At 46.1% G+C, this 26007-nt stretch overlaps 1 protein-coding gene across 1 annotated transcript in view; it reads right to left on the bottom strand.

The window, feature by feature from the left end:
• The window catches only part of SPPL3 (signal peptide peptidase like 3), a 106740-nt gene extending 82296 nt beyond the window's left edge, over positions 1-24444 (bottom strand). Inside the window, exon 1 of the mRNA XM_081113442.1 lies at positions 23893-24444. Within this exon, the coding sequence (XP_080969568.1) occupies positions 23893-23915 (23 nt within the window). The 5' untranslated portion in view covers positions 23916-24444. The remainder of the gene's footprint in view (positions 1-23892) is intronic.
• Positions 24445-26007: the final 1563 nt, after the last annotated feature.

Raw genomic sequence — 26007 nt, 5'->3', positions numbered from 1 at the left:
CTGGTTTGGCTCAGTGGACAGAGCGTTGGCCTGGGAACTGAACAGTCCTGGGTTCGATTCCGGTCAAGGACACATGCCCGGGTTGTGGGCTTGATCTCACCACGACCAGAGAAGAGGTAAAGCTTCCAATTCTGTCCCCACTGGTGCAACCAACTTGGAGCTTAGTCACTGCAGACTGTGCTCTCAGTCGAGAACAGGTAAAATAGCCCTTAAAAATTAATAGTTTATAATACCAAAAATTCAAAGCATTTCAAACTCAACAACTAAAAGACAATGTTTTACTTAGTAAGGTTAAGGCTTTCAAGCATATTTCAAAACTGAAGAAGTTAATGAACAAGTGTCAAAATATAATATATTTGGGAATTATAAAAATCATAATGTATATCAAAAACTCAACACAGCCCTAGCTGGTTTGGCTCGTGGTTAGAGCGTCGGCCTGTGAACTGAAAGGTACCGGGTTCGATTCTGGCCAAGGGCACATGCCCAGATTGCAGACTTGATCTCCAGTAGAAGGCTGTGCAGAAGGCAGCCAATCAATGATTCTCTCTCATCACTGATGTTTCTATCTCTTCCTCCCTCTCCCTTCCTCTCTTAAATCAATAAAGAAATATATTTTTTTAAAAAAAAACCTCAACAGCCAACAAACAAGTTGTTTACCTAAAATATAGTATTACTCATTGTATTCTTTAATTCCATATTTGTGTACTGAGGACCTATAACACATAAGGATTTCACGTGGCCTTCAAATTCAAATCCCTGAACTCACAAATGGGCCCTGGGTCCACACTATCATAAATGCCGAGAATTCAAAGATGAATGCCGGAGGACATGTCATATAAATTAAGTAGAGACCCTTGTCCTCTTGGTCAGAGAATTTCATTCATAACACCCTCCTCCGAATCTAACAGCACATGAATTCCATTTATAATAACTGCATGTCAGTGCTCAGAAAACCAGAGCAATAGCTGATGAAACATCCAACAGTCAGTGATGCTTAATGCAATGGTCAAATCTGGTGAAAGTATTTGTGTCTAAATATGCAGCTGTCCATATCCAGTGTCACTGGAGTACTGATCAGTATTCTCCTTATCCCTAAGCCAACCTTGAGGCAATGACCTAGAACTGATCTTAGACACCAAGAGGTGACAATTCCATTGCCTTCAGGGGCTAGGTAAATAATATAAACTGGTGATGTAGAGATTTGTTATACAGCAAAAGAAAGTGGTGGGGACTTAGACAAATTATAAAATGTAAGTTATGAGTAAAGGCACTAAATATTAAGACACTTTTAACCAAATTCAGTCTCTCTAATAATTGAATGATTGATTGGGACATATAGTCTATACAATGGCTCACTGAAATCTTTATCTCTTTTATTTTTAATTTTATTTATTGACTAGAGGCCTGGTGCATGAAATTAGTGCACTGGGGGAGAAAAGGGAGGTCCTTCAGCCTGGCCTGCGCCCTCTCACTCCTTACCGCCTGCCTGCAGCAGAGGTGGATATGGCAGCAGCTAGTCACAAGTCACTACTGAGCTCTTCAAATGTGGCTATTCTAACTGAGAAGACTTTGCACTGAAAAAATAATGTAAAATATTGTGGCCCAGACAGTGTTGCTCAGTGGTTGAGCATTAACCTATGAATCAGTAAGTCATGGGCTCAATAACCGGTCAGGGCACATGCCTGGGTTTTGGGCTTGATCCCCAGTAGGGGATATGTAGGAGGCAGCCAATCAATGATTCTCTCTCATCATTGATGTTTCTCTCTCCCTCTCCCTTCCTCTCTGAAATCAATAGATATATTTTTTAAAATGAAAGAAAATATTGTTAACAATTTTTTGTATAGATTACATGCAATCAATGGCAATAAGTATTTTTTATATACTGGGCTAAATAAACTATATTATTAAAATTAATTTTGTTTCTTTTAAAAAATATTTATTTTTATTGATTTCAGAGAGGAAGGGAGAGGGAGAGAGAGAGAGAGAAACATCAGTGATATAGAGGAATTCCTCCACTGCCCCCGGCCCCACAAAAACAAACAAAAACTTCAGCCATTACACCAGTCCCAGTCCCAAGACTCAGGATGATGCAGCAAGTTCACTTACCCAAAGAGCAGGAACTAGTTTAACAATCACTGAGGCTAACTTCTTCCTAATAAGTCTAGCAGGTAAAAGAAATGACTAGCCTCAAGAAAAATCTGTGAGCCAAAAGATTACTTTTCCCTTAATGTTAGATTTTTTAAATTTTTATATTGATTTTAGAGAGACATCAATTTGTTGTCCCATTTATTTATGCATTCATTGGTTGATTCTTTTTTTTTTTTTTTTTTTAAATATATTTTATTGATTCCTTACAGAGAGGAAGGGGGAGGGATAGAGAGTTAGAAACATCGATGAGAGAGAAACATCGATCAGCCGCCTCCTGCACACCCCCCACTGGGGATGTGCCCACAATCACGGTACATGCCCTTGACCGGAATCGAACCCAGGACCCTTCAGTCCACAGGCCGACGCTCTATCCACTGAGCCAAACCGGTCAGGGCAGTTGATTCTTTTTTTAAATAATGGTATTATTGTTTACTTCTTATGGTTATTGTTATTTTTATTTACTTATTTATTTTATTGTCTAAAGTTTTACATATGTCTCCTTTTCCATTGGTTGATTCTTGTATATGTCCTGACCCTGGTTAAAACCTGCAACCTTGGTGTATTGGACGATGCTCTAACCAATTAAGCTACCTGGCCAGGGTCAGTGCTAAAATTTTTTTTTTAAAGAATAGTTAACTGATTTTCAGAGAGGAAGGGAGAGGGAGAGAGAAGGATCAATGTGAAAGGGAAACATCAATCTCGGCTGCCTCCTGCACAACCCCTGCAAGGGATCCAGCCACAACCTGGTTATGGACACCACCCGACAGAGCCACACTGGCCAGGGCAAGGTCAGATTTTTAGGTAACTAAAACTGAGGTTCCACTTTGGTACGACACCATTACGAAGAAACCGATCTATCATTTTAAGCCCATGCTTTTTTTCTCTATAAACCCTTAAGTATAAACACTACACAAATAAAAAACACTTCACACACATTAGGATGGTTTTAATAAAAAAAAAAAAATGCACAATGGCAAGTGTTGGTAAGGATGTAGAAAAATGAGAACTCTCATACATTGCTGGTGGGGAGATAAAATGGTACAGCTGTTTTGAAAACAGTCTGGCTCTTCTTCAAAATGTTAAGCACAGATAAATCCTATGATCCAGTAATTCCACTCCAAGAGAAATGAAAACACACATCCGCACAAAAACTTGTACATGTATGTTCACAGTAGCATTAGTCATAATAGCCAAAAAATAAAAACAACCCAAACATCCATCAATGTTTGGTGAGTGGAAAAATAGAATGTGTTCTATTCATACAGTGGAATATTATCCTATATAATAAAGGCTAATATGCAAATAGACCGAACGGCAGAACAACCAAACAACCGGTTGCTCTGATGTGCACTGACCACTAGGGGATGTGTGCAGAACATGGAGGGCGTAGCAGGATGGTGGAGCAGGTGAGTGGGGTCTCCAGACCAAGGCGGGGCACCGGTCACTGTCATCGGGGCGAGCCTCTGGCAGTTACTGAAAATTCTTTGCTCCAGCACGCCGCAGTCCCGCCCAGCACTTGCACCCGCTGCTGGTGCCAGAGCCGCCACTCAGGCCCACTGCCAGCACCTGGTGCTGGCCCCAATCACTCGGTGCCATCAGCAGGTGTGAGCGGCAGTTGCCAGCCCCAATCCACCTCCCCCTGCTCCTGAGGGGAGAGACTGGGGCCAGCAGCCACTGCTTGCACCCACTGCCGGCGACAGCCCTGCTCGCACCCACTGCCAGTGCCGGAGCCACCGCTCACACCCACTGCCAGCGCCGGCCCTGCTCACACCTGCAGCTGACACCGCTGCTCGCACCCCTGCCGGTCCTGATTGCTCCTGAGGGCTTCTCCACCTCCCCCTTCTCCTGAGGGGTCATCAGGGCAGCAGCAGCTGCCGCTCGCATCCGCTGAAAGCATCGGCCCTGCTTGCACCCACTGCTGGCGCCGGCCCCAATTGCGCCTTCAACAGGTGCGAGTGGGGCCAGTACTGTCAGCGCATGGGAGTGGCAGTGGCAGGAGCAGGGCTGCCCATGGACAGGTGACCAGGGGTGCGGTGGGAGGAGCTGGGCGGGGGCACAGAGGATGGGCCGAGACCTGCCCCTGTGCCCAGAGTTCCTTTCAAGGTGCACGAATTCATGCACTGGGCCCCTAGTTCAGCAATAAAAAGCCAGGAGGCACTAGTACATGCTCCAATAGGGGGAAGCTTGAAGACATTAACCCAAGTGAAAAGTCAGAAGACCACAAATTGTTATTCCATTATATGAAATAGGCAAAGAAACCAAAAGTACATCAGTGGCTGCCAACGGTTGGAGAAAAGGGGGAAAGGGAATAATTACTAATGGGTACAGAATTTCTTTGGGGATGGAAAAAAAATGTTCTCAACTTGATGTGGTGATGGTTGCACAACTCTGTGAATGTAAAAACCACACTGAACTGTATACTTTAAGTAGGTGAATTGTATAAAGTATATGAATTATATCTCAAAAAAGCTACTTAAAAATATAAAACATTAAAATGAAAACCAGAATGCTATAGAAAGGGGCCCGACTATACTTCATTTTAGAATAGACTGAAAAAGTGAAAACTAGCCCAGCCAGTGTGGCTTAGTGGTTGGGTGCCAGCCCATGCACCAAGAGGTCGCCAATTCTCGGTCAGGGCATTTGCCCAGGTTGCAGGCTCCATCCCCAGCGGAAGCCATGCAGGAGACAGCCAATCGATGTTAATGCAATGATGTTTCTATCTCTCTCTCCCTCTCCCTTTCTCTCTAAAATCAATAAAAACACACCTTTTTAAAAAGTTCTTTTGTAAAAAAAAAAAAAAAAGTGGAAACTAGCCATCTGAAAGGGAAGAGGAAACTTCAACTGTGATAGATTGCATTACTGGTCAACCCATGTTCCTTACCCCCGAGTCTACTCCTCAGCCATGGAAATTTGCAGCTCCTCCCACTAAAGGGGCAAGGTTTAATTTTGTGGTTATCTTTGATTTCTACCATGATCTGCTTCACCTGAAAGAATGGTAGTGTGCCAGTCTGAGCCTGAACTCAAGAAGTCTTACACGTTTCCACTTGCCCTCTTGTGCCCCAGCTACTGCCATGAGGTGAGCTTACCCTGAGCAGTTGCTGCCCATTCAGCCTAGGCCCCACCAGCCAGCTTACTTCTAGATCGAAAGAAAGAAGCAAAGCTGCCCCAGGCATCCTGCAGATCTGTGAAAATACTTGATTACTGTTTTAAAACACTCAGTTTTTAGAGTAATTTGTTATGCAGTATTTTAACAATAGCTATCCAATACAATAACCAATTCTCCCACTGTATTTTTTTTTAATACATTTTATTGATTTTTTACAGAGAGGAAGGGAGAGAGGGAGAGAGTTAGAAACATCGATGAGAGAGAAACATCGATCAGCTGCCCCCTGCACATCTCCCACTGGGGATATGCCCGCAACCCAGGCACATGCCCTTGACCGGAATCGAACCCGGGACCCCTCAGTCCGCAGGCCGACGCTCTATCCACTGAGCCAAACCGGTTTCGGCACCAATTCTCCCACTGTATTTTTTAAAGAGGCTTCATAAATCAATGATTATCAAGGTAGATCAAGCCCAACATACTGAATAGTAGAGTAATATATGCTCAGTGTAAGAGAGTAATCTATGGAGTATATGGATTATGCCCCAAAAGTTGTTTGTTACCTGTCCCTTTAAGCTCTTACACTGAGGGTTGATAGCAACTTAAGATATCACATACTCTCCCATCTTACTAATTTCACTTTTCTTAGGGTTATTTGAATAACACCTATTGATATGAATAACACCTATTTTTAATAAACTATGTGCCAAACCACTGAGGATAAAGACATGAACAAGTCCAGGTGATGTGACTCAGTGGTTGTATCAACTTATAAACCAGGAGGTCACGGTTTGATTCCCGATCAGGGCATATGCCCGGGGTGTGGGCTCGATTCCCAGTGTGGGGAGAGCAGGAGGCAGCCCATCAATGATTCTCTCTCATCATGGATGTTTCTCTCTCTCTCTCTCTCTCTCTTTCTCTCTCTCTCTCTCTCTCTTCCTTCCTCTCTGAAATCAATAAATATATATTTTTAAAAGAAATAAATTTAAAAAGCCTTTAAGAAATAGGAAAAATATGAAGGCAAAAAATTATTTTTAAGTGTTTTAGCATTTTAAACAAAAGTTTAAATACAAAGAATATGAATTTCTGAAATAGTAGCAAGAGAAAGCATTACACTGATCAGAAACTAGTTTCCATATAGCTTACAGCTCATGCCTCAAAGGAAGTTTTCCACAAAATATTTTCAGTTGAGCATGTTAATAAAACGTTTCCCCTAAAACTGTTTTGCTATTGGGGAAAAAGAAAGGCAGAGCTTCTCCACTTTAAAGAAAAATAATATACTTCACATACTTAACATGTGCCTATTTGGGAGACAAAGTGTAAGTAAATGGTAGCAGTCAGGCTGTGGTCAAGCTGGAGAAGGAGACTGCAGGTACATGGAGACTACTCTAAAGGGCCCCTGGGCCTTGTAACTGTTACCTTAGGCCAGGGATGGCGAACCTAGGGCACGCGTGTCAGAGGTGACACGCGAACTCATTTTTATGGTTGATTTTTCTTTGTTAAATGGCATTTAAATATATAAAATAAACATCAAAAACATAAGTCTTTGTTTTACTATGGTTGCAAATATCAAAAAATTACTATATGTGACACGGCACCAGAGTTTAGTTAGGGTTTTTCAAAATGCTGACACGCCGAGCTCAAAAGGTCCGCCGTCACTGCCTTAGGCCAAGCATGTCAAATTCAAAGGCTAACACGGGCCAAATAAACAAGGTGTAAGTGTATGTGGCCGCAAAAAAACAAAAGCTTCAATTTTCATAGAAAAGTAGGTTTATTTCGATAGAGACATGCTGAATACAAAAGGCTGAAATAAATGAGTCATTGTTAACATAAAATAATAGGACATTTTAATAAAAATTAGTATCTTTTCTTGAACATTAACTTATCAGACACTGAATAATGGCACAAATTAATAAGTGTAACGCAAATAAACCTATTTTTCTTGTTCTCCAAAAGCGAAATACTCCCTGTTGCACACACAAACAAGTCAGTCCAAAACTAATGACGTGGCCATCGGCTGCTAAAATATTCGCTCCTAGTATTAGTGGAAATGGTGCGCCTGTGCGTAAGGCACGTAAGGGAAATGAATGCAACACGATGACAGTAATCCATCATTAGGGAGCATTGTCCTTTGTTATTAATGATTATGTATAACAGGATACTGTAGAAATTAAGTTACAAAATTTTATCAAAACGTTTCTTACATACCTTTATATTGGCTGGGCCACAAAAATATTAGTTATGGGCCGTGAGTTTGATATGCTAGTTGTAGGCATTCAGTTACAGGATGAACCACTTTCTTTTCTTTTTTAAAAAAAATACTTTTATTGATTTTGAGAGAGAGAGAGACTGATGTGAGAGCGGAACATCTATCAACTGTCTCCTGCACACTCCTTACTGGGGACTAGGAATCGAGACCCCAACCTGGGCATGTGTCCTGACCGGGAATTGAACCGGCAACCTTTTGATGCACGGGACAATTCCCCACCAACTGAGCCACATCGGCCAGGGCCAGGCTGACCCACTTTCCTTCTTTAAATTCTGTATAACTTGCTGTGTTAGACAAATTGGACCATAACACTTGGTCCAACTTAACAGTAACAATTTTACTTCGTATTTTCTTTTCTTTCTTTTTTAAAAAAAATACATTTTATTGATTTTTTACAGAGAGGAAGAGAGAGGGATAGAGAGTTAGAAACATCGATGAGAGAGAAACATCGATCAGCTGCCGCCTGCACACCTCCTCCTGGGGATGTGCCCGCAACCAAGGTACATGCCCTTGGCCGCAATCGAACCCGGGACCTTTCAGTCCGCAGGCCGACGCTCTACCCACTGAGGCAAGCCAGTTAGGGCACTTCATATTTTCTTGAAAGAACAAAGAGATGTTAGGTAAGTATTCTCTCCTCTCTTCTATGTGCCCTGGCATATTTTTAGGGAGATAATCTATTCTAAAATCCAGCATATTTCTCCTCTAAAATATTCATTCTTTAAAAAAAAAAAAAAAAAAAAAAGCTGAGCATCTACCATGTGTAGGTCCTTGCACCATGAAATTGATGACTTGGATTCTATCCTTGCAAAGTTCAAGGTCGGAAGACAGCCACATAAATAACTCAATACAAAGTCAGAAAATCTTAAGTGCTGCCATGTGACAGGATCAGATAAAGAACTATCAACATCAGAAGAATATATCCCTTGGGCCAATCAGAATGCTCTGTTACAAAAGGTCAGAATTTCAACTGAACCTTGAAAGATGGGTAGGACTCAACATATTTAGAGACTTGGAAGAAAGGCTAACCAGGTACATGAGTCAGCTTAAATAAAACAGGAAACAGTGAGTAACCAAGTCTGGCTGAAATAACAGAATTGTAAAGGAAATGGGGGGGTTGTAGAACAAAAAAAGGGGAAATATGGAGGGGGCAGGCTGGAAGAGGTTAATGGAGAGAAAAGGAGGACCTAAGTAATACTTTCAGCGATAAAGTTTTTTACAAAAGAAAATATAGGCAAATGGGATTATAATGCCAGATTGTTTTAAAAGTCAGATTTTAGAGGTTGGATTTTATACTGTAGGCAATTTTTTAAAAGCCTAGAACAGTGATGGCGAACCTATGACACGCGTGTCAGAGGTGACACACGAACTCATTTTTTTGGTTGATTTTTCTTTGTTAAATGGCATTTAAATATATAAAATAAACATCAAAAATATAAGTCTTTGTTTTACTATGGTTGCAAATATCAAAAAATTTCTCTATGTGACACGGCACCAGAGTTAAGTTAGGGTTTTTCAAAATGCTGACACGCTGAGCTCTAAAGGTTCGCCGTCACTGGCCTAGAACATCCAAATGCAATACAATACAAACTAGTAACAATGTAAAGACCAAAAGAAACAGACTAAATACTGTATACATATCAAACATTCATTCCCTATGAAGTTCTCATTACAACTCATGAAAAATCCATCATTTAAAAAAAGAAAGAAATCTCTAAACAAACTACAGTTTAAAAATCTCTCTTTCCAAGATTAATGTCTCCTGGCTGGCTGCACACACACAGTTCCCCCCTCACGGGGAGAGAAAGCAAAGGGCCCTATGACCCTGTTGTCTCTAACAGCCATCCTTCCCTCTGGTCTTCCTACCTTGCTTCTCAAACAAATGGCCAACACCCAAAGGATGCCTTTATTTCTTCATTACCCATTCCTAATTTGGCTTTCACCCTCACAATAATGACTTCCTTTTTAAGTTCAATAGCCTGTTTTTCCTTTTATTTGAACCTGCAGCTTTTTACACTCCTGTCCCTAAAAGTTCTCGGTGGCTTTTCTCTCATCACCAGGGCACTTGCCTGATTATCCTGCCTCTGGTGGAGCTTCTTTTGGCTCTTCTTCCTCCCATTTCTCAATTGTTAGTTTCCCAGGCCTCAACTTCTGGTCTCCATTCCCTCCGCTCTATGCACTCCCTCTTGGTGAACTGACATATCTCAAATCCTTAACTGCTTCAGCTACTCTAGCTGTGGCCCCACGTGGCATTTCTGTAATAAGACTAGATTGAGCACCTATGAAAAAGCTATGTATGAAATATTTTAAGGTATGAGTGCTTGTAATAATCAATGGCTTTGATAAGAGACTTTGTTCTCTAAAATTAACTTTCACTTCTAACAGTACTCTTTTGCAAGCATTTTTGAGAAATGAATGTAAATTTCTAGAAGTTTATAAAGTCAAAGCATATAATCAAAGGTTTAAAAGTTAAGGCTGTCAGGCAAATCCTGAAGATTTAGTCAAATCTAGAAGGTCAAACTAGACAACTCTGGGCAAAAATTAAGACAAGGAAACTACAATACAAGTTAAGCAATTACTTAGGTCAAAAGGTCTAGATAACCAGGTGCAAATCCACGCCTGAAGCTCTGAGATGAAGGGAAGAGGGTGTGCCGGCAGATTTGGCGTGGAGGAAGAAAACAGATAAGAAACTGCCAACAGCTCCTCCTCAGGCCTCTGAGGGAGGAAAATTTCCTGTATATTCCAAAGAAAACCAAGAGAAAGATCAGGATTATATACACCAATGCTCTTTCCTCATTTGAATAAATTTTGAGGGGAATTGCCTTCAAAAGATCAAAAGTATATTCTGAAAAAAATTAGCCTTTATTTAATTCACAATATTTCATTTTACGGAATGTAGCAATGGACAATGAAACTTGTGACTAAAAGATGACTTAAACACATTTCACAAAGTACACTATAACTCAATGACAATTTGCAAAAATACTCGTATTTCTTTTACATGTCATTATTTGAACATGTTAATAGAATTCTCACTAGAATGGATATGTCAGGTTTAAATGCTGGTTAAATTGTGAAACAAGAAATATCATTGCTGTAGTAAGGCACTCTATCTAGGACCTATCTGGATAACAACGTAGAGAACAAATAACTTGCTTTTATATTGCACTTAGCAATTTACAGAACATTTTCCATACGTTACCCACTGAGTCCTCACCACAACCCTGTGGAGCAGCGGTTCTCAACCTTCCTAATGCCGCGACCCTTTAATACAGCTCCTCATGTTGTGTGACCCCCAACCATAACATTATTTTCGTGGCTACTTTGTGACTGTAATTTTGCTACTGTTATGAATCGTAATGTAAATATCTGATATGCAGGATGTATTTTCATTGTTTGTGACCCACAGGTTGAGAACCGCTGCGTAAGGCAGGCATAACCACTGTACAAAAGACAACACCAGGACTAAGACAAGACTAGGTCACAATCAGAGATGACAATCACCCTAAAAGTAAAGATATCCCAAGAAACCAGAACAGAATTAGAGCCTCATATCTTAGAATTTCAAATAAAAATTTAATAGTTTTTGAGTGATCACTTACAATCCATAGAATTCATAAATGTGTAAAAAACAACAACCAGAGCACACCTTTTTCTTCACTATCAATACCAGAACTCCAAGAAAGAGAGTATCAGGTTTTCCTACCAGGTTAGGACGAACCCCACAAACCAAGAAATGGGATTTTCTACTAGGTCTCTATTAGGCTAATGCATATTCATTGGTCTAATAACTTAAAAATATTTTCAAACCTAACTTTTTCATAGCAACTCAATCTAGTCTTACCACAGCAAATAATGGGTCTGTGTTATTTTTAAGCTATGGCCTTAGTGAGACCTATTAACAAAATCTGAGAAGTAACAATTCACTGCAAGGATCACAGGAACTAATTGTATAGATTTCCCCTATAACACTGAATTTGGTCACCCAGAGCCCCTCTAGACAACTAAAAGGTTAAAGAGCAAATGAGCTCCTGGGAGCCCTGCACACCCCTCCCCCAACCCACCCCTCATTACCTTTGTCCTTTCTCTCCTAAGCTTCAAGCCGCCCCCCCTAATGTTTCTATTGATTTTTTTTAGAGAGAGAGGAAGGGAGAGGGACAGAGAGAAAGAGACATCAATGAGAAGAGAAACACTGACCGGCTGCCTCCTGCACGCCCCCCACAGGGGACTGAGCCTGCAACCCAGGCCTGTGCCCTGACAGGGAATCGAATTGGTGGTCTCTCGGTTCCTGGGTTAATGCTCAACTGCTGAGCTACACCAGCCAGGCTCCAAGGGTCCTTTATTAAAAAATCCTCACCGAGGATATGTTTATTGGTTTTTGAGAGAGACAGAGACAGAGACATCAATGTGAGAGAGAAATATCTGAAAGAGAAACATGGATCGGTTGCCTCCCGTGCTCCCCCGGAAAGAACCAGCAGCCTAAGTCATGTGCCCTGACCAGGAATCCAACCTGTAACCTTTTTTGGTGTCCAGGATGACAGTCCAATCAACTGAGCCCATAAATAAACTTTCTCTTATTTAAAAAAAAAAAAAGAGTCCAGAAGAGCAGCAGTTTGCCTCTAACTCTTTTAAGTGAGGATTAGAATATATGCTACAACTCAAAGTTGCAAAAGTTTCTTGATTTATACATACAACAAATAAAACCAATATTATCCTTTAACTCCTAAGAAGAGACCATGAAACTTCTTCAGACACTAATTACATAATCTTAAAAATCAAATTATCCTGATGGCTCTACTGCTGGGGATATATCAATCACATAAAGTTTCAGATGCCAGCCTGACCGGCGTGGCTCAGTGGTTGAGTGCCCACCTATGGACCAGGAGGTCATGTTTCCATTCCCAGTCTGGGTTTCAAGCTTGATACCCAGTATGAGGCGAGCCGATCAATGATTTTCTCTCATCATTGATGTTTCTACTAGAGGCCTGTTGCACGAAGAGATTTGTGCAATAGGCCTTCCTTTCTCCTGGCTGCTGGCACCGGTTTGCCTCCGGCACCGGGGGCCCAGGCCTTCGCTCTGGCAGAGTTCTGGCCAGAGCCGGCCCCAGAAACGTCAGGCTTCCTTGCTCCGCCGGCCCCGGAGCCGTGAGGCCTCGCTGCTCCACTGGCCCCAGGCTGTCAGGCTTCGCTTCACCACTTGGAGCCTATGCATGCAAATTAACGGCCATCTTTGTTGGCAGTTAATTTGCATATCGTGCTGATTAGCCAATGGGAAGCGTAGCGAAGGTACGGTCTATTACCATGTTTGTCTATTATTAGATAGGATCTCTCTCTGTCCCTCTCCCTTCCTCTCTGAAATCAATAAAATGTATTAAAAATAAATAACATAAAATCAACAAACATATCCTCAAGTGAGGAGTTTACAAACAAATAATGTAAAAACACACGAGCACTGGGCATTTTCATTCGTAGTACTGCCTGATAAATGACAGGCGGATATGGTTACAAGCACTCCAGCTATTTCCCCCCGAAGGCTTTATAAGAAACATTGAGGGAAATTCTTTCAATACAAATTCATGCTCTTAGCTTTGGCTAATTTTAGTTGGAATCACACATCACCAAAACATTATCATAGCATTTTAACTACAGGCAAAACATGTTTTTTTTTTAAATGAGCATTTTTCACTAGACACACATTTCCCACTAGTTTTTCTCTGAAAAACTTTGATCAGATGCAATGATCATACAATCAGATATGATTATAACAGACAGAGTGCAATGATATACTACAATAATCTGAGAGTAGAAGTGACTTCCATTAGTTCTAGAAATATGTGTTATTTTTATTTCAGGTTTAGCACTATTTGCAAATACCTGACAGGACAGTATCAGTTATCACAACATATCGCCTCCATATAACGCAATCCTTAGGTTAGATCTTATGTAGGTCTGGAGGAAGCATTCTCGTTCATCTGTTTTTCTATCCCAGGAAATGGAAAGAGTTCTAAAATATAAAGAATCTTAATCTTGTGTAACTTTTAGTTTGTTTACTGTCTGTCATCCCCTCAGATACACAGAGATCAGACCACGAAGAGCCTTACCAAGGACTTTGGATTTTACTCTAAAGAGTAGCCAAAGGCCACTGAAGAGTTTTAAGCAGAGAACTGACATGATCTGACTTAGGTTGTGAGGAGGCCACAGAGGAGAATGGCCACTGTGCGGAGAATGGCGGGAGCCCAATGACGAGGTTAATAGGGAACTCAAGTGAAAGAAGGCAAAGTAGTAATTGTGGAAATGGAAGGAGACAGATTCAATGCCAGAGTTTTATTGTCAAACAGTCTTGACTCTGCACCCTTTTACCATTTACATCCTTGGATAAGTTACTTAAACTTTTTGAGCCTGTTTCCTTACTTAGCAATGTTTGCAAAGCCTTAGTACACAGAAAACACAATAAACTATTATTCTACTTTGGTAACAAAATCCATTTGCAGGAGATTCACATGTCCTGACTTCCTTTATCCTCCTAAACCAGTGATGGCAAACCTTTTGAGCTCGGCGTGTCAGCATTTTGAAAAGCCCTAATTTAACCCTGGTGCCGTGTCACATATAGAAGTTTTTTGATATTTGCAACCATAGTAAAACAAAGACTTATATTTTTGATATTTATTTTATATATTTAAATGCCATTTAACAAAGAAAAATCAATCAAAAAAATGAGTTCATAGGTTCGCCATCACTGTCCTAAACCAAGCCTAACATCAGTAATTTTTACCAAAGTTCAAGTTCAGTTATCTATAAGTATTACACTGACTCCATCAAGAGGCAAATTCCTGTTTCTCACAGAAATTACACTAACACAACCCGTCATAAGTTTACATTGAGCAAGGTGTTTTTCTCAAATTAATAAAAGTCTAGCTGAAACCGGTTTGGCACAGTGGACAGAGCGTCGGCCTGCGGACTGAAAGGTCCCAGGTTCGATTCCGGTCAAGGGCATGTACCTGGGTTGCGGGCACATCCCCAGTAGGAGATGTGCAGGAAGCAGCTGATCGATGTTTCTCTCTCATCAATGTTTCTCTCTATCTCTCTCCCTTCCTCGCTGTAAAAAAATCAATATATATTTAAAAAAAAGTCTAGTTTGCACCTTCAATTTGTGTTTTCACGTGCCTTCTTTCATTTCCTCAGTATTTAAGAGTAAAAAGAATACAAGCAGAATATTGTGGTTAAATCATGATAAAGCTTGTGGTGTTACTACCAATTATTGTCATTTCTTCTGTTAATAGCTTTTATATAAAACTTTTTTAAGGGCATTTCTTATTCTTACAGTACTGAGGACACCAGAAAACTAAGTTACCAAAAGCTTTCTTTTATAGGTATATGGGCTGTAAACATCTACCTGGAGCTTCCTTATGCTTAATTATTCATTCAACAAATGCTGAACCACCCTAAAGTCTCCTGTCGTGTTCAGTGACTCAGTATGTACTAAGCAGGAGCGATGGGCAAGACAAAGTGCTGGGCGCTATGAGAGGACAAAGATCAGTGTGGTAACATCCTTATCCTCAATGAGTTTACAAACCAGTGAGGAGACGAGGTACTCACAGGTGAAAAGGAAGAAGTGATGCAGACAGAACTACAAGTATTAAAAATAGAGACATCACTTTCTGTTGGGTGGTCAAAAAATGCTTCACAGCTAGGTGGACTTTGAGCCAGACCCTTAGGTAACAGGACTTTGACAGAATTTGCTAGGAAGGAAGCAAGCACAAAAACAAGAAAACAGGGAGAAACCAAGATGGCGGCATAGGTAAACACCGGAGTTTGCTGCCTCGAACAACCACTTCAAAAATACAACTAAAAGACGGAACGGACATCATCCAGAACCACAGGAAGGCTGACTGAGTGGAAATTCTACAACTAGAAGGAAAGAGAAAAGCATACCAAGACTCAGAGGAGGCGCGGAAGTAAAATACTAAGGTGCGGAGGTGCATGCGGAGCGGGCTGGAGGCTGAGGGAGCAGTTGTCGTTTTCAATCGGGAGGGAGTCTCAGGCTCTGAGCTCCAGTTCTGGGCGAGTCTTTGGGGACCCAGATTCCTACGGGAGAAGCGGGACTGTCTGGCATCCGTCAGAACTCGAGAGCAGCTTTCTCTCAGAGGGGTTTGCAGCGACTGCCGAGACACTCAGAAGCTGGACCTCTGAGAGCAGCCATAACTGCTAGCCCCGCCCTGCTGATCCCATGGGACCGGCCCCGCCCAAGCCCTGCAGGGAGGCTTTTGCTGGATAGCCTAAGGCAGAGGCTAGATTAGAACCTCCCTAGAGATCCAGGAGCCAGGAAACTCAGAGGTCAGAGTGGGACCATCCAGTTTGCAGCTCCATGGAACCATAAAGGACACACTCAGGGGGCAGACTCAGGGAGCACCAAAGCCCCATTGAAGCAAGTCTTGCCCCGGAGGGGTATCTCCAGCACAGAAGTTCTCCCACTGCAGACACAGCTGATTCTCACAGCCAATTGGCGTGGAGGTAAATTCCACCCAGTGATACATACAACAATCCAGGCTTAACTACAAGACTGTGCACAAAGACCACAAGGGGATGCACCAAGAGTGTCCTCCTCAGGTAATTGGGGAGGCTGAACCACTGGGCCCTAGAGGACACTTAGCACAGAAAACCACTTTATCAACACAGGGAAGCATAAAAAATGCGGAGACAAAGAAAAAGGACACAAATGACAGAAATGGAGGAAAGCAAACTACTGGATATAGAGTTCAAAACCACACTTTTAAAGTTTTTCAAGAATTTTCTAGAAACTGCCGATAAACTTAATGAGATCTACAAGAAATCTAATGAGACCCTCGAGGTTGTGATAAAGGACCAACTAGAAATTAAGCATACACTGACTGAAATAAAGAATATTATACAGACTCCCAACAGCAGACCAGAGGGTCACAAGAATCAAGTCAACGATTTTGAAATACGAAGAAGCAAAAAACACCCAACCAGAAAAGCAAAATGAAAAAAGAATCAAAAAATATGAAGATAGTGTAAGGAGCCTCTGGGACAGCTTCAAGAGTACCAACATCCGAATTATAGGGGTGCCAGAAGATGAGAGAGAGCAAGATACTGAAAACCTATTTGAAGAAATAATGACAGAAAACCTCCCATACCTGGTGAAAGAAAGAGACTTACAAGTCCAGGAAGCGCAGAGAACCCCAAACAAGAGGAATCCAAAGAGGACCACACCAAGACACATCATAATTAAAATGCCAAGAGCAAAAGACAAAGAGAGAATCTTAAAAGCAGCAAGAGAAAGAAAGTCAGTTACCTACAAGGGAGTACCCATAAGACTGTCAGCTGATTTCTCAACAGAAACTTTGCAGGCCAGAAGGAAGTGGCAAGAAATATTCAAAGTGATGAATGCCAAGAACCTACAACCAAGATTACTTTATCCAGCAAAGCTATCATTCAGAATTGAAGGTCAGATAAAGAGCTTCACAGATAAGAAAAAGCTAAAGGAGTTCATCACCACCAAACCAGTATTATATGAAACTAGAGGCCCGGTGCACAAAAATTTGTGCACTGGGGGGGGCGGGGGGGGGGGAAGAGGAGGGTCCCTCAGCCCGGCCTGTGCCCTCTCGCAGTCTGGGACCCCTCTGGAGATAACGACCTGCTGGCTTAGGCCTGCTCCTGGGTGGCAGAGGGCAGGCCCAATCCCTAGGTGCAGCCCCTGGTTGGGCTCAGAGCAGGGCCGATTGGGGAGTTGGGGCGCCGCCCCCTGTCATGCACAGAGCAGGGCGGATTGGGAGGTTGCGATGCCACCCTCAGACACGCTCAGGGTAGGGCCGATTGGGGGGTTGGGGCACCGCCCCCTGTCACACTCAAGGCAGAGTCGATGGGGAGGTTGTGGCACCACCCCCTGTCATGCACAGAGCAGGGCTGATCAGGGGGTTGGGGAGCTCCCTCCCCCCCCCGTCACGCACAGAGCAGGGCCCATCAGGGGGTTGAGGAGCTCCCCCCTGTCACTCACAGAGTAGGGCCGATAGGGGAGTTGGGGCACCGCCCCGTCACACACAGAGCAGGGCGGATCAGGGGGTTGGGGCGCCGCCCTCTATCACCCACAGAGCAGGGCCAACCGGGGGTTGGGGCGCCACCACTGTCACACTCAGGTCAGGGCCGATGAGGAGGTTATGGCTCTACCCCGTCACACACAGAGCAGGGCCTGTGGTGGGCAGGGGGGGTGGGGCCCCGCCCCCTGTCACACACAGAGCTTCAGGGCGATCAGGGAGTTTGGGCGCTGCCCCCTGTCACGCTGATCCTGGTGCTGGGAGGCCTCGTGGCTCTGCTGATCCCAGTGCTGGGAGGCATATTACCCTTTTACTATATAGAATAGAGGCCTGGTGCACGGGTGGGGGCCGGCTGGTTTGCCCTGAAGGGTGTCCTGGATCAGGGTGGGGGTCCCCACTGGGGTGCCTGGCCAGCCTGGATGAGAGGATGATGGCTGTTTGCAGCTGGTCACACACCCTTCAGGGTGGGGGTCCCCACTGGGGTGCCTGGCCAATCTGGGTGAGGGGCTGAGGTCTGTTTTCAGGATGGGACTGAAGCTCCCAACTGCTCCTTTTTTTCTTTTTTTTTTTAATTCTGGGCCAGCTTTAGCTCTGAGGCTCCAGCTCTTAGGCCTCCGCTCCTGAAAGCAGGTATCTGGTTTGTTTCGGTTCTCGAAACTCTGTATCAACTCCAGCTCTGAGATCCAAACTGGCTGAAAGCTAGTTTCTGGGGTTTTGTTTAGCGGCTATATTTGCTACAATGTTTGAAACTGCAGGCTCAGAGGCCTGCAGCGGCCGGCAGGGATCATTGGAGTCCTCACTGAAGCAAGCAAGCTTCATGTTAGTTTCAAGCTGCCTGGCTGCTGGCCACCATCTTGGCTGACAGTTAATTTGCATATTGCCCTGATTAGCCAATGGGAAGGGTAGCGGTCATACGCCAATTACCATGTTTCTCTTTTTTTTTATATACATATATTTTTTTTTAAATATATTTTATTGATTTTTTACAGAGAGGAAGGGAGAGAGATAGTTAGAAACATCGATGAGAGAGAAACATCGATCAGCTGCCTCCTACACATCTCCTACTGGGGATGTGCCCGCAACCCAGGTACATGCCCTTGACCGGAATCGAACCTGGGACCTTTCAGTCCGCAAGCCGACGCTCTATCCACTGAGCCAAACCGGTTTCGGCACCATGTTTCTCTTTTATTAGTGTAGATTAGTGTAGATGCTGAAAGGTATCCTTTAAGAAGAGGAAGACGAAGAAAAAGGTAAAGATACAAATTATGAACAACAAATACACATCTATCAACAAGTGAACCTGAAAATCAAGTGAAAAATCTGATGAACAGAATGAACTGGTGATTATAATAGAATCAGGGGCATAGAAAGGGAGTGGACTGGCTATTCTTGGGGGCGGGGGAGAGGGGTGAGGGGGATGCGGGAAGAGACTGGACAAAAACTCTGCACCTATGAATGAGGACAGTGGGTGGGGAGTGAGGGAGGAGGGGGGGTGGGAACTGGGTGGAGGGGAGTTATGGGAGGAAAAAGAGGAACAAATGTAATAATCTGAACAATAAAGACTTAATTAATAAAAAAACAGCATGAATTTATGTATAGAGGCTTTTTTTAAAAAAAATATATTTTATTGATTTTTTACAGAGAGGAAGGGAGAGAGATAGAGAGCTAGAAACATCGATGAGAGAGAAACATTGATCAGCTGCCTCCTGCACATCCCCCACTGGGGATGTGCCCGCAACCAAGGTACATACCCTTGACCGGAATCGAACCTGGGACCCTTGAGTCCGCAGGCTGACGCTCTATCCACTGAGCCAAACCGGTTTCGGCTAGAGGCTTTTTTTAAATGAGAAATTTAAACCTGTAAAATTATAATAATAAAAGGGTAATATGCTAATTAGACCGGACGTCCTTCTGGACAAAGCCAGAGCTGTGAGGGAAGCCCAGGTTCCGGGTGCCAGCAGGAAGCTGGTGCCGGCAGCCAGGGGAAGGAAGGCGTACTCTTGCACAAATTTCGTGCATTGGGCCTCTAGTATAGACTCTATATATATAAAAGAGTAATATGCAAATCTACCGAACAGCAGAACGACCAGAACAACCACTCGGCCAGTAGCTATGAGGCACACTGACCACCTCTTGGTCCCTCCCCCCAGCTGGCAGGCTCCAATCGCCTGATGGTGAACAGGGAACCTGGAGTGGGTAGCAGCAAGAGGCGGGGCTGGCTGCCGGCAAAGGAGGAAGATGGCCCTGATCACAGGCCAGCGCACAAATTTCGGGCGCCGGGCCTCTAGTAAAATCATAAACCTACATGTACTCATCCTGAGCTTCAATAATTATCAACTCATGGCCAATCTTGTTTTATAATTTGCATGTCTTATTACACAAAAATCCTAAAGAAGCATTTTCATATGCTTCTACATTCTTCACTGACTCCATCTCAGATAAATCTATACTGCCAAACTACTCTCAAAAAGGTTGCTTTTCCTGCCCTAGCCAGTGTGCTCAATGGTTAGAACATTGGCCCACAGATTGAAGGGTCTGTTTTGGGATGCATGTGGGAGACAACCAATCAATATGTGTCTCTCATATCGATGTTTTTCTCTCTGTGTGTCTCCCCCCCTCCTTTTCACTCTCTAAAAAAACCACTGGTGAAGATTAACCAAAAAAAAAGCTGCCTTTACTAAAGGCCATATAACAAATAAGGTGGGAGAGTCTATTTTTAAACAAAACAATCAACTCTTGATTACTTGCAAAAACCAAGGGAACAGTAACAAAGATACTGCAAAATGATAGATAATCCAAAACTCAGTTTACATGTAATTTTGAAATACCTTTTCCATACTATATTTCAGTAAGAATAAATAAAATGGGAGAATTCATGTCAAACAAAATAAATCATCACAGGTGCAATATCTTGGACAAATCACTTGGTCTCCTGGGCCTAAGTTTCCTCATCTATAAAACAGAAAAAGATCACCTACCTCAGGGCCCTGTAAGCACTGAGTGAGTCTACAGTAAGTCCTTACGTCACACTGTACACAGGTGCTACACCTTTGAGCTAAATGATGTACAACAAACCTATTGTACCTATTGTAGGCTAACGGGTACAAATGAGAGCTAAGTTCCTATGGCATGGCATGGTTATACCAAAACGACACTGAGTACAAGGGCATTACTTGAGGACCTGGGATACACTGCATGCCACACGGTAGTTCCCTTGGGGATTACCCAGACGACAGAAAGAGCCACAAAGCAGGCTGGTTTCCTCAGACACCACCTTCTCAACATGATTCAAGAACTTTTATCCCAAAACATGCTAAACCTGAGGGGCTAAGCATTATGGTTTCAAGGAACTTTGTGAAACAAATAAAGTGAGCTGAGACTGAAGAAAGTATTTTAGTAGGACAATTCTTGCAAACTGCCAAACTTCACAAAATAACCCCCTAACTACTGGAGCCGTCCAGCATCACACAGAGGTAGCTGTGGCCAACCCACCCAGTAAAACATTCTCATTTCCCCATTTCTTTAATTACTCTCTCAAGCACCCACGCCTCTGCCCAGCAGTGAACACAGGAGGACAGCCACACCACCTTCAGCGTGCCCAGTGCTAAGGAGCTCAGAATGACTTACCAGTTCTTTCTCTGTCCACAAGAAAGCTCCAACTGTAGGCACCCTGTCCCTGGAGCACGCCTGGACCCCTTTTCTTGGGCCTGTATCTCTGCTCTCTTTCTCCTAAACTCTAAGGGTCCCCACAAGACTTGCAGCCAGGGGAGCAGTGGGCAGTGGCAGCTCCTCCGGGGCTAAGCCCGAACCAGCCTCCAAGCCTCGCTTGCTCTGACTTTTCAGTGAGCAACAGCAGCCCTGCCTTGGCCAGCTCTGTCACTGTGATGTTTCCATCTCGGGGAGTCCACCCAGCCCTGCAGGGCTCGCTTCCCTCCTATAACATTTCTAGAGGGTCAAAGCAGCACCACCTAGGCCAGTGATGGCGAACCTATGACACGCGTGTCAGAGGTGACACGCGAACTCATTTTTTGGTTGATTTTTCTTTGTTAAACGGCATTTAAATATATAAAATAAATATCAAAAATATAAGTCTTTGTTTTACTATGGTTGCAAATATCAAAAAATTTCTATATGTGACACGGCACCAGAGTTAAGTTAGGGTTTTTCAAAATGCTGCACGCCGAGCTCAAAAGGTTTGCCATCACTGACCCAGGCTCTCTCCTGTTGCTTCTCCTATCCTAAGCCCTTCCTTTGTGTCACTGTCCCCAGCTTTTTAATAAACAAACATACTCTTAAAATATAAAAAAAGCTGGAATTGTAATCTTGTGTTCCATATCACCTGAGAGGCAGTTCACTATTGCTCACAACTATCAAATTAATTTACACACTTTTAAAAAACATGTCTTTATTGATTTCAGAGAGGAAGGGAGAGGGAGAGAGAGACAGAAACATCAATGATGAGAGAGAATCATGGGTGGGCTGCCTCCGGCATCAAGCCCACAAACAGGGCATATGCCAGGACTGGGGATCGAACCTTGACCTCCTGGTTTATAGGTCGACGCTCAACCACTAAGCCATGCCAGCAGGACTTATTTTACACGTTTTTTTAAAAATACATATGCAGTCACAACTGTTCACCAAGATTTTAATTCTACTTTTAGCATTACTTTCTTCCAATCTCTCAGCTATCTTCTTGAAATTTGTATACACATTGCTGAAGTTCCCTTCAATCACCAATCCTCTTTCCCTGTGTGAAGACAGGAGTTCTTAACTTATCACTAACCCCCCCCTCCCCCAAATCATCCACTCAATGAAAACCTTCTACCCCAAACCATTCTCTTTTTTTAATATAATTTTATTAATTTCAGAGATGAAGGGAGAGGGAGAAGGAGAGAGAGAAACATCCATGATGAAAGAGAATCATGGATGGGCTGCCTCCTGCACGCCCCCTACTGGGGATCGAGCCCACAACCTGGGCATGTGACCTCCTGGTTCCTAGGTCGACGCTCAACCACGGAGCTTCGCCGGGCGGACTCAAACCATTCTTCGTTTTCAGATAGGGCCCATTTCTCTGCTGTTTCCCTAAGATAATTATAATGTAATAAAATACAGCACTGAACAGTCTGTGTGTGCTTTGTATTCATTTAATCCTTAAGCCTATGATAAAGGGAATTCCCTATTTTATCCATAATGAAAAAGAAACGGGGAACTTTAGTTGTAAAGCAAGGGAGTGGTGAGCAGACCTCCAGCCCAAGTCTTCCCGGTCCCCGCGCCAGGCACTCGGACCCACGATGCTCTTCCCGAAGGCAGCGGGCCTGCGGGTCCCACACCACACGTGCTTCCGAGCCACACCTGCCGACCCGCTCTCGGGCTGCAACCCCATCCCCAGCCCCCGTCACCCCTCCTCCTGCGGCCTCGCCTCCAGCGATCACCTGCACCGCGCACGCCTCTCGGATCCTCCCCCCGCCAGCCCCGGCCCTCAGCACGGACCGCCGCCGCACAGCCGGGCCTCCCGCTCCGAACCTCGGCGCGCTGCCGGGCAGGTCGCTCCGCTCCGAGGCCACCGACGCCTCAGTCCCCGCCAGCTGCTCAGGAACTTCAAAGCCCCATAAAGACGACTCGCACGCCCCGACCGGGAGCAGGCCGCTCCGAGTTCTGAAGAGCAGCCTGCGGGGAGGCCCCCGTCGCCGACTTCCTTCCCAGAAGTTGGCTCTGCCAGGGGCCCCCTCCGCGGTTCTCCGCGCCGCGCACCGGGCCGCTCCGCCCCCCGACCCCCTCACCCGGCCCAGCCTCAGCAGCAGCCCCAGGGGGGGGCGGCTCCGCGCCCACAACTTCCAAGTTCGGCCCCTGATCGCCTGTCCTCACCCAGCCCGGGGCCACCTCCGGCCCGGCCCGGCCCGCTCCACCCGCCGCTGCTCCGGCCCAGGAGCCGTGCCCTCCAGCTAGTTCCAGGCGCCCGCGGGCTCCCCACCCCGGGGGGCAGGCGTCCCACCCCGGGGGGCAGGCGTCCCACCCCGGGGGGCAGGCGTCCCACCCCGGGGGGCAGGCGCCCCTTCTCCATCACCTGCTCCGCCCGGGCCCAGAAGACTCCGCCGCGCCCCCGCCGCCGCCTCCATCCCCCTTCTCGGACTCCGGGTCCCGGCCGGCCCGCCCTCCCCGGGCACGACCCACCCCCTCCGGTGGGAACAAGGGGGGCGTGCACCCCAACACGCACCTGTTCCTCCTCCTCCTCTCCCCGCCCCCCCCTCCGCCGGCCGCGCCGGCGCCCCGACCCACCGCCCCCCCCCCCGGCCGCGCCCGGCCTCCCCCGACCCCGCACTCACCACGAGTAGGTCTGCTCCGCCATGGCGCTGGCTCCCGGGGCTCCGCTGCAGGCTGCGGCCGGGCCGGCGGCGGGGGACGACGGGCGACGGGCTCGCTCGGGCCGCGAGCGGAAGGCGCGGCCGCGGCCCGGCGCTGGCTCCCCGCTCGCACGGCGGGCGGCGGGCCGGGAAGGCGGCGGGCGCGGAGGCCGGGCTCCGAGGCGCCCGCTCCCTGGGCCCGGGGCGGGGCGGGCTCCGCTCTCGGGGGGCCTCCCTCACCGGCGGCGGCGGCGGCGGCTCCGCTGCGGCTCTAAACTCAACATGGCGGCGGCGGCGCTGAGAACAAGGGGCCCCGGGCGGGCGGACCAGTGGGCCCGCGCTCACTGCGCGCTGGGCCACGGGAGCGCCGTGCTCGGGCGGCGGCGGCGGCGGCCGGGGGACATGGCGGGCGCGGAGGTGGCGGCGGCGGCGGCGGGGGCGCCAGGCGGTGAGGCGAGGCCGCTCGGCTCGCACCGCGGAGGAGAGGAGAGGAGAGGAGAGGAGGGCGGGGGCCAGCCTGGCTCCGCGTGGGTCACGTGCCCAAAACACGCTCACGTGACGCGCGCGCCCCGCCCCTCGCGCCGGGCCCCTGCGCGAAGACGTCGGTTCCTCGGTTCCAGGCGACTGTTGCTCGCACGGCTCCGGGAGGTGGGGCGGCCTCTCCACACGGAGCCGTCGCCTCCGGCCCTCCCTCCCCTTCTCTACCCTTCCCGAGGGGCTGCCGCAGCCAGCCAATCAGGAGCCCCGATGCGCGTCGGTCGGCTGCCACTCAGCTGTCAGCTGTCAATCAACAACCTGCGAGCGGAGGGTCCTCAACTGTTAGTCAAGCTGTCAGTCCGCAGGCAAAGCGCCGCATCCCGCGTTCCGTATTTCGTCTGTTCCTTGGTCCCATTCATGCGTTTAGCAAATGTTCTAAGCAACCAACCTTTATTGCGCCCGGGTTCTGCGCCACATCGTCTAGGGGCCAAGTTGAATACCCCATACTTGCCTTCATGTAATCCATCAACAGATATGTATTGAGAGCCAACTATCAACTCATTCTGCTAGATCTCTGCCCTCTGAACGCTTACGTTCTGGAGGAAAAGACACGGACAGTCTAAGCTGACAAACAAAACTAGTGAAGATCGTTTCAGATGCTGCTAAGTTTTATGAAGATGATAAGAACGGGTAATAGGACAGAGGATGTGTCGGGGTGAGGGCTACTTTTGATCGGTTGGTCAAGAAAGGCCTCTCGCTGAGGAGGTGACATTTGAGCTGTCACCCGAAGAATGAGCTAGACCACAGACCAGCAGAGTGAATCTGGAGCTTAGGGGGAGAGGAGGGAGGGATGAATTGCACCCCAGGGCATTGGGGAGTGAGTGGTTCTCCAGGAATGGATGAGGCCAAGGCTTGCCTGGAGAGAAGGCATTCTAGGAAGAGAATGAATGAAAATGATCAGTGCAGCTCCAGGTTTCAGAAGCACGCTTGGCAACAGACACGCTAGCCCCCTAGACCTCAGGCTCCAGGGGGAGCGGAGCCCCACGCCTGAAAGCAGCATGCCCCGCTCCTCGGCAGCTCGCCCCATGTCACGCCAGCACCCAGCTCTGCTCCACGTTCCCAGGGCCTGCCCAGCTCCCGGGGAGCACCACACCCTGAATCTATCTCCAAATGGATCAGCTGGCCATTGCCCATACAGCTGCTGCTTGCCCGTTCCCCTAGGGGAGCCCTTTGATGAGAGAGCCAAGTACACTTTTCCTTCAGAAGCAACCTCTCCTTCCTCCTTCCCCCACTGCCAGGTGCCAGGGCCAGTCAGGTTCTCCATTTTCCTGCAGCTCCACCGGAGAGCCCTGGGAGGCACCAGCTGATACAATCAAGGTCCCGGAGAGGGTTGAAGTAGGGCCCCCCAAATCGCCAAAGCACCAGAGACCTTCCTCTGACCATTAACAGGAAGACACCAGCCTGCAAATATCTGCCCAGCACACACGGCACTGGATGTGCAGCTGTCGTGAGGAAATGGGAAGGCAAAGAGCTTACATTCTTTTTTTTAATGCTAACACTTTTTAAAATTGATTTTAGAGAGAGAGGGAGGGAGGGAGGGCAAGAGAGAGAGAAACACTA

This window comes from Myotis nattereri, assembly GCF_964212035.1.
Source record: "Myotis nattereri genome assembly, chromosome: 19".
Classification (NCBI taxonomy): domain Eukaryota; kingdom Metazoa; phylum Chordata; class Mammalia; order Chiroptera; family Vespertilionidae; genus Myotis; species Myotis nattereri.
Note: the sequence above shows the minus strand (reverse complement) of the source record. Positions and strands in the feature narration are given on the sequence as shown.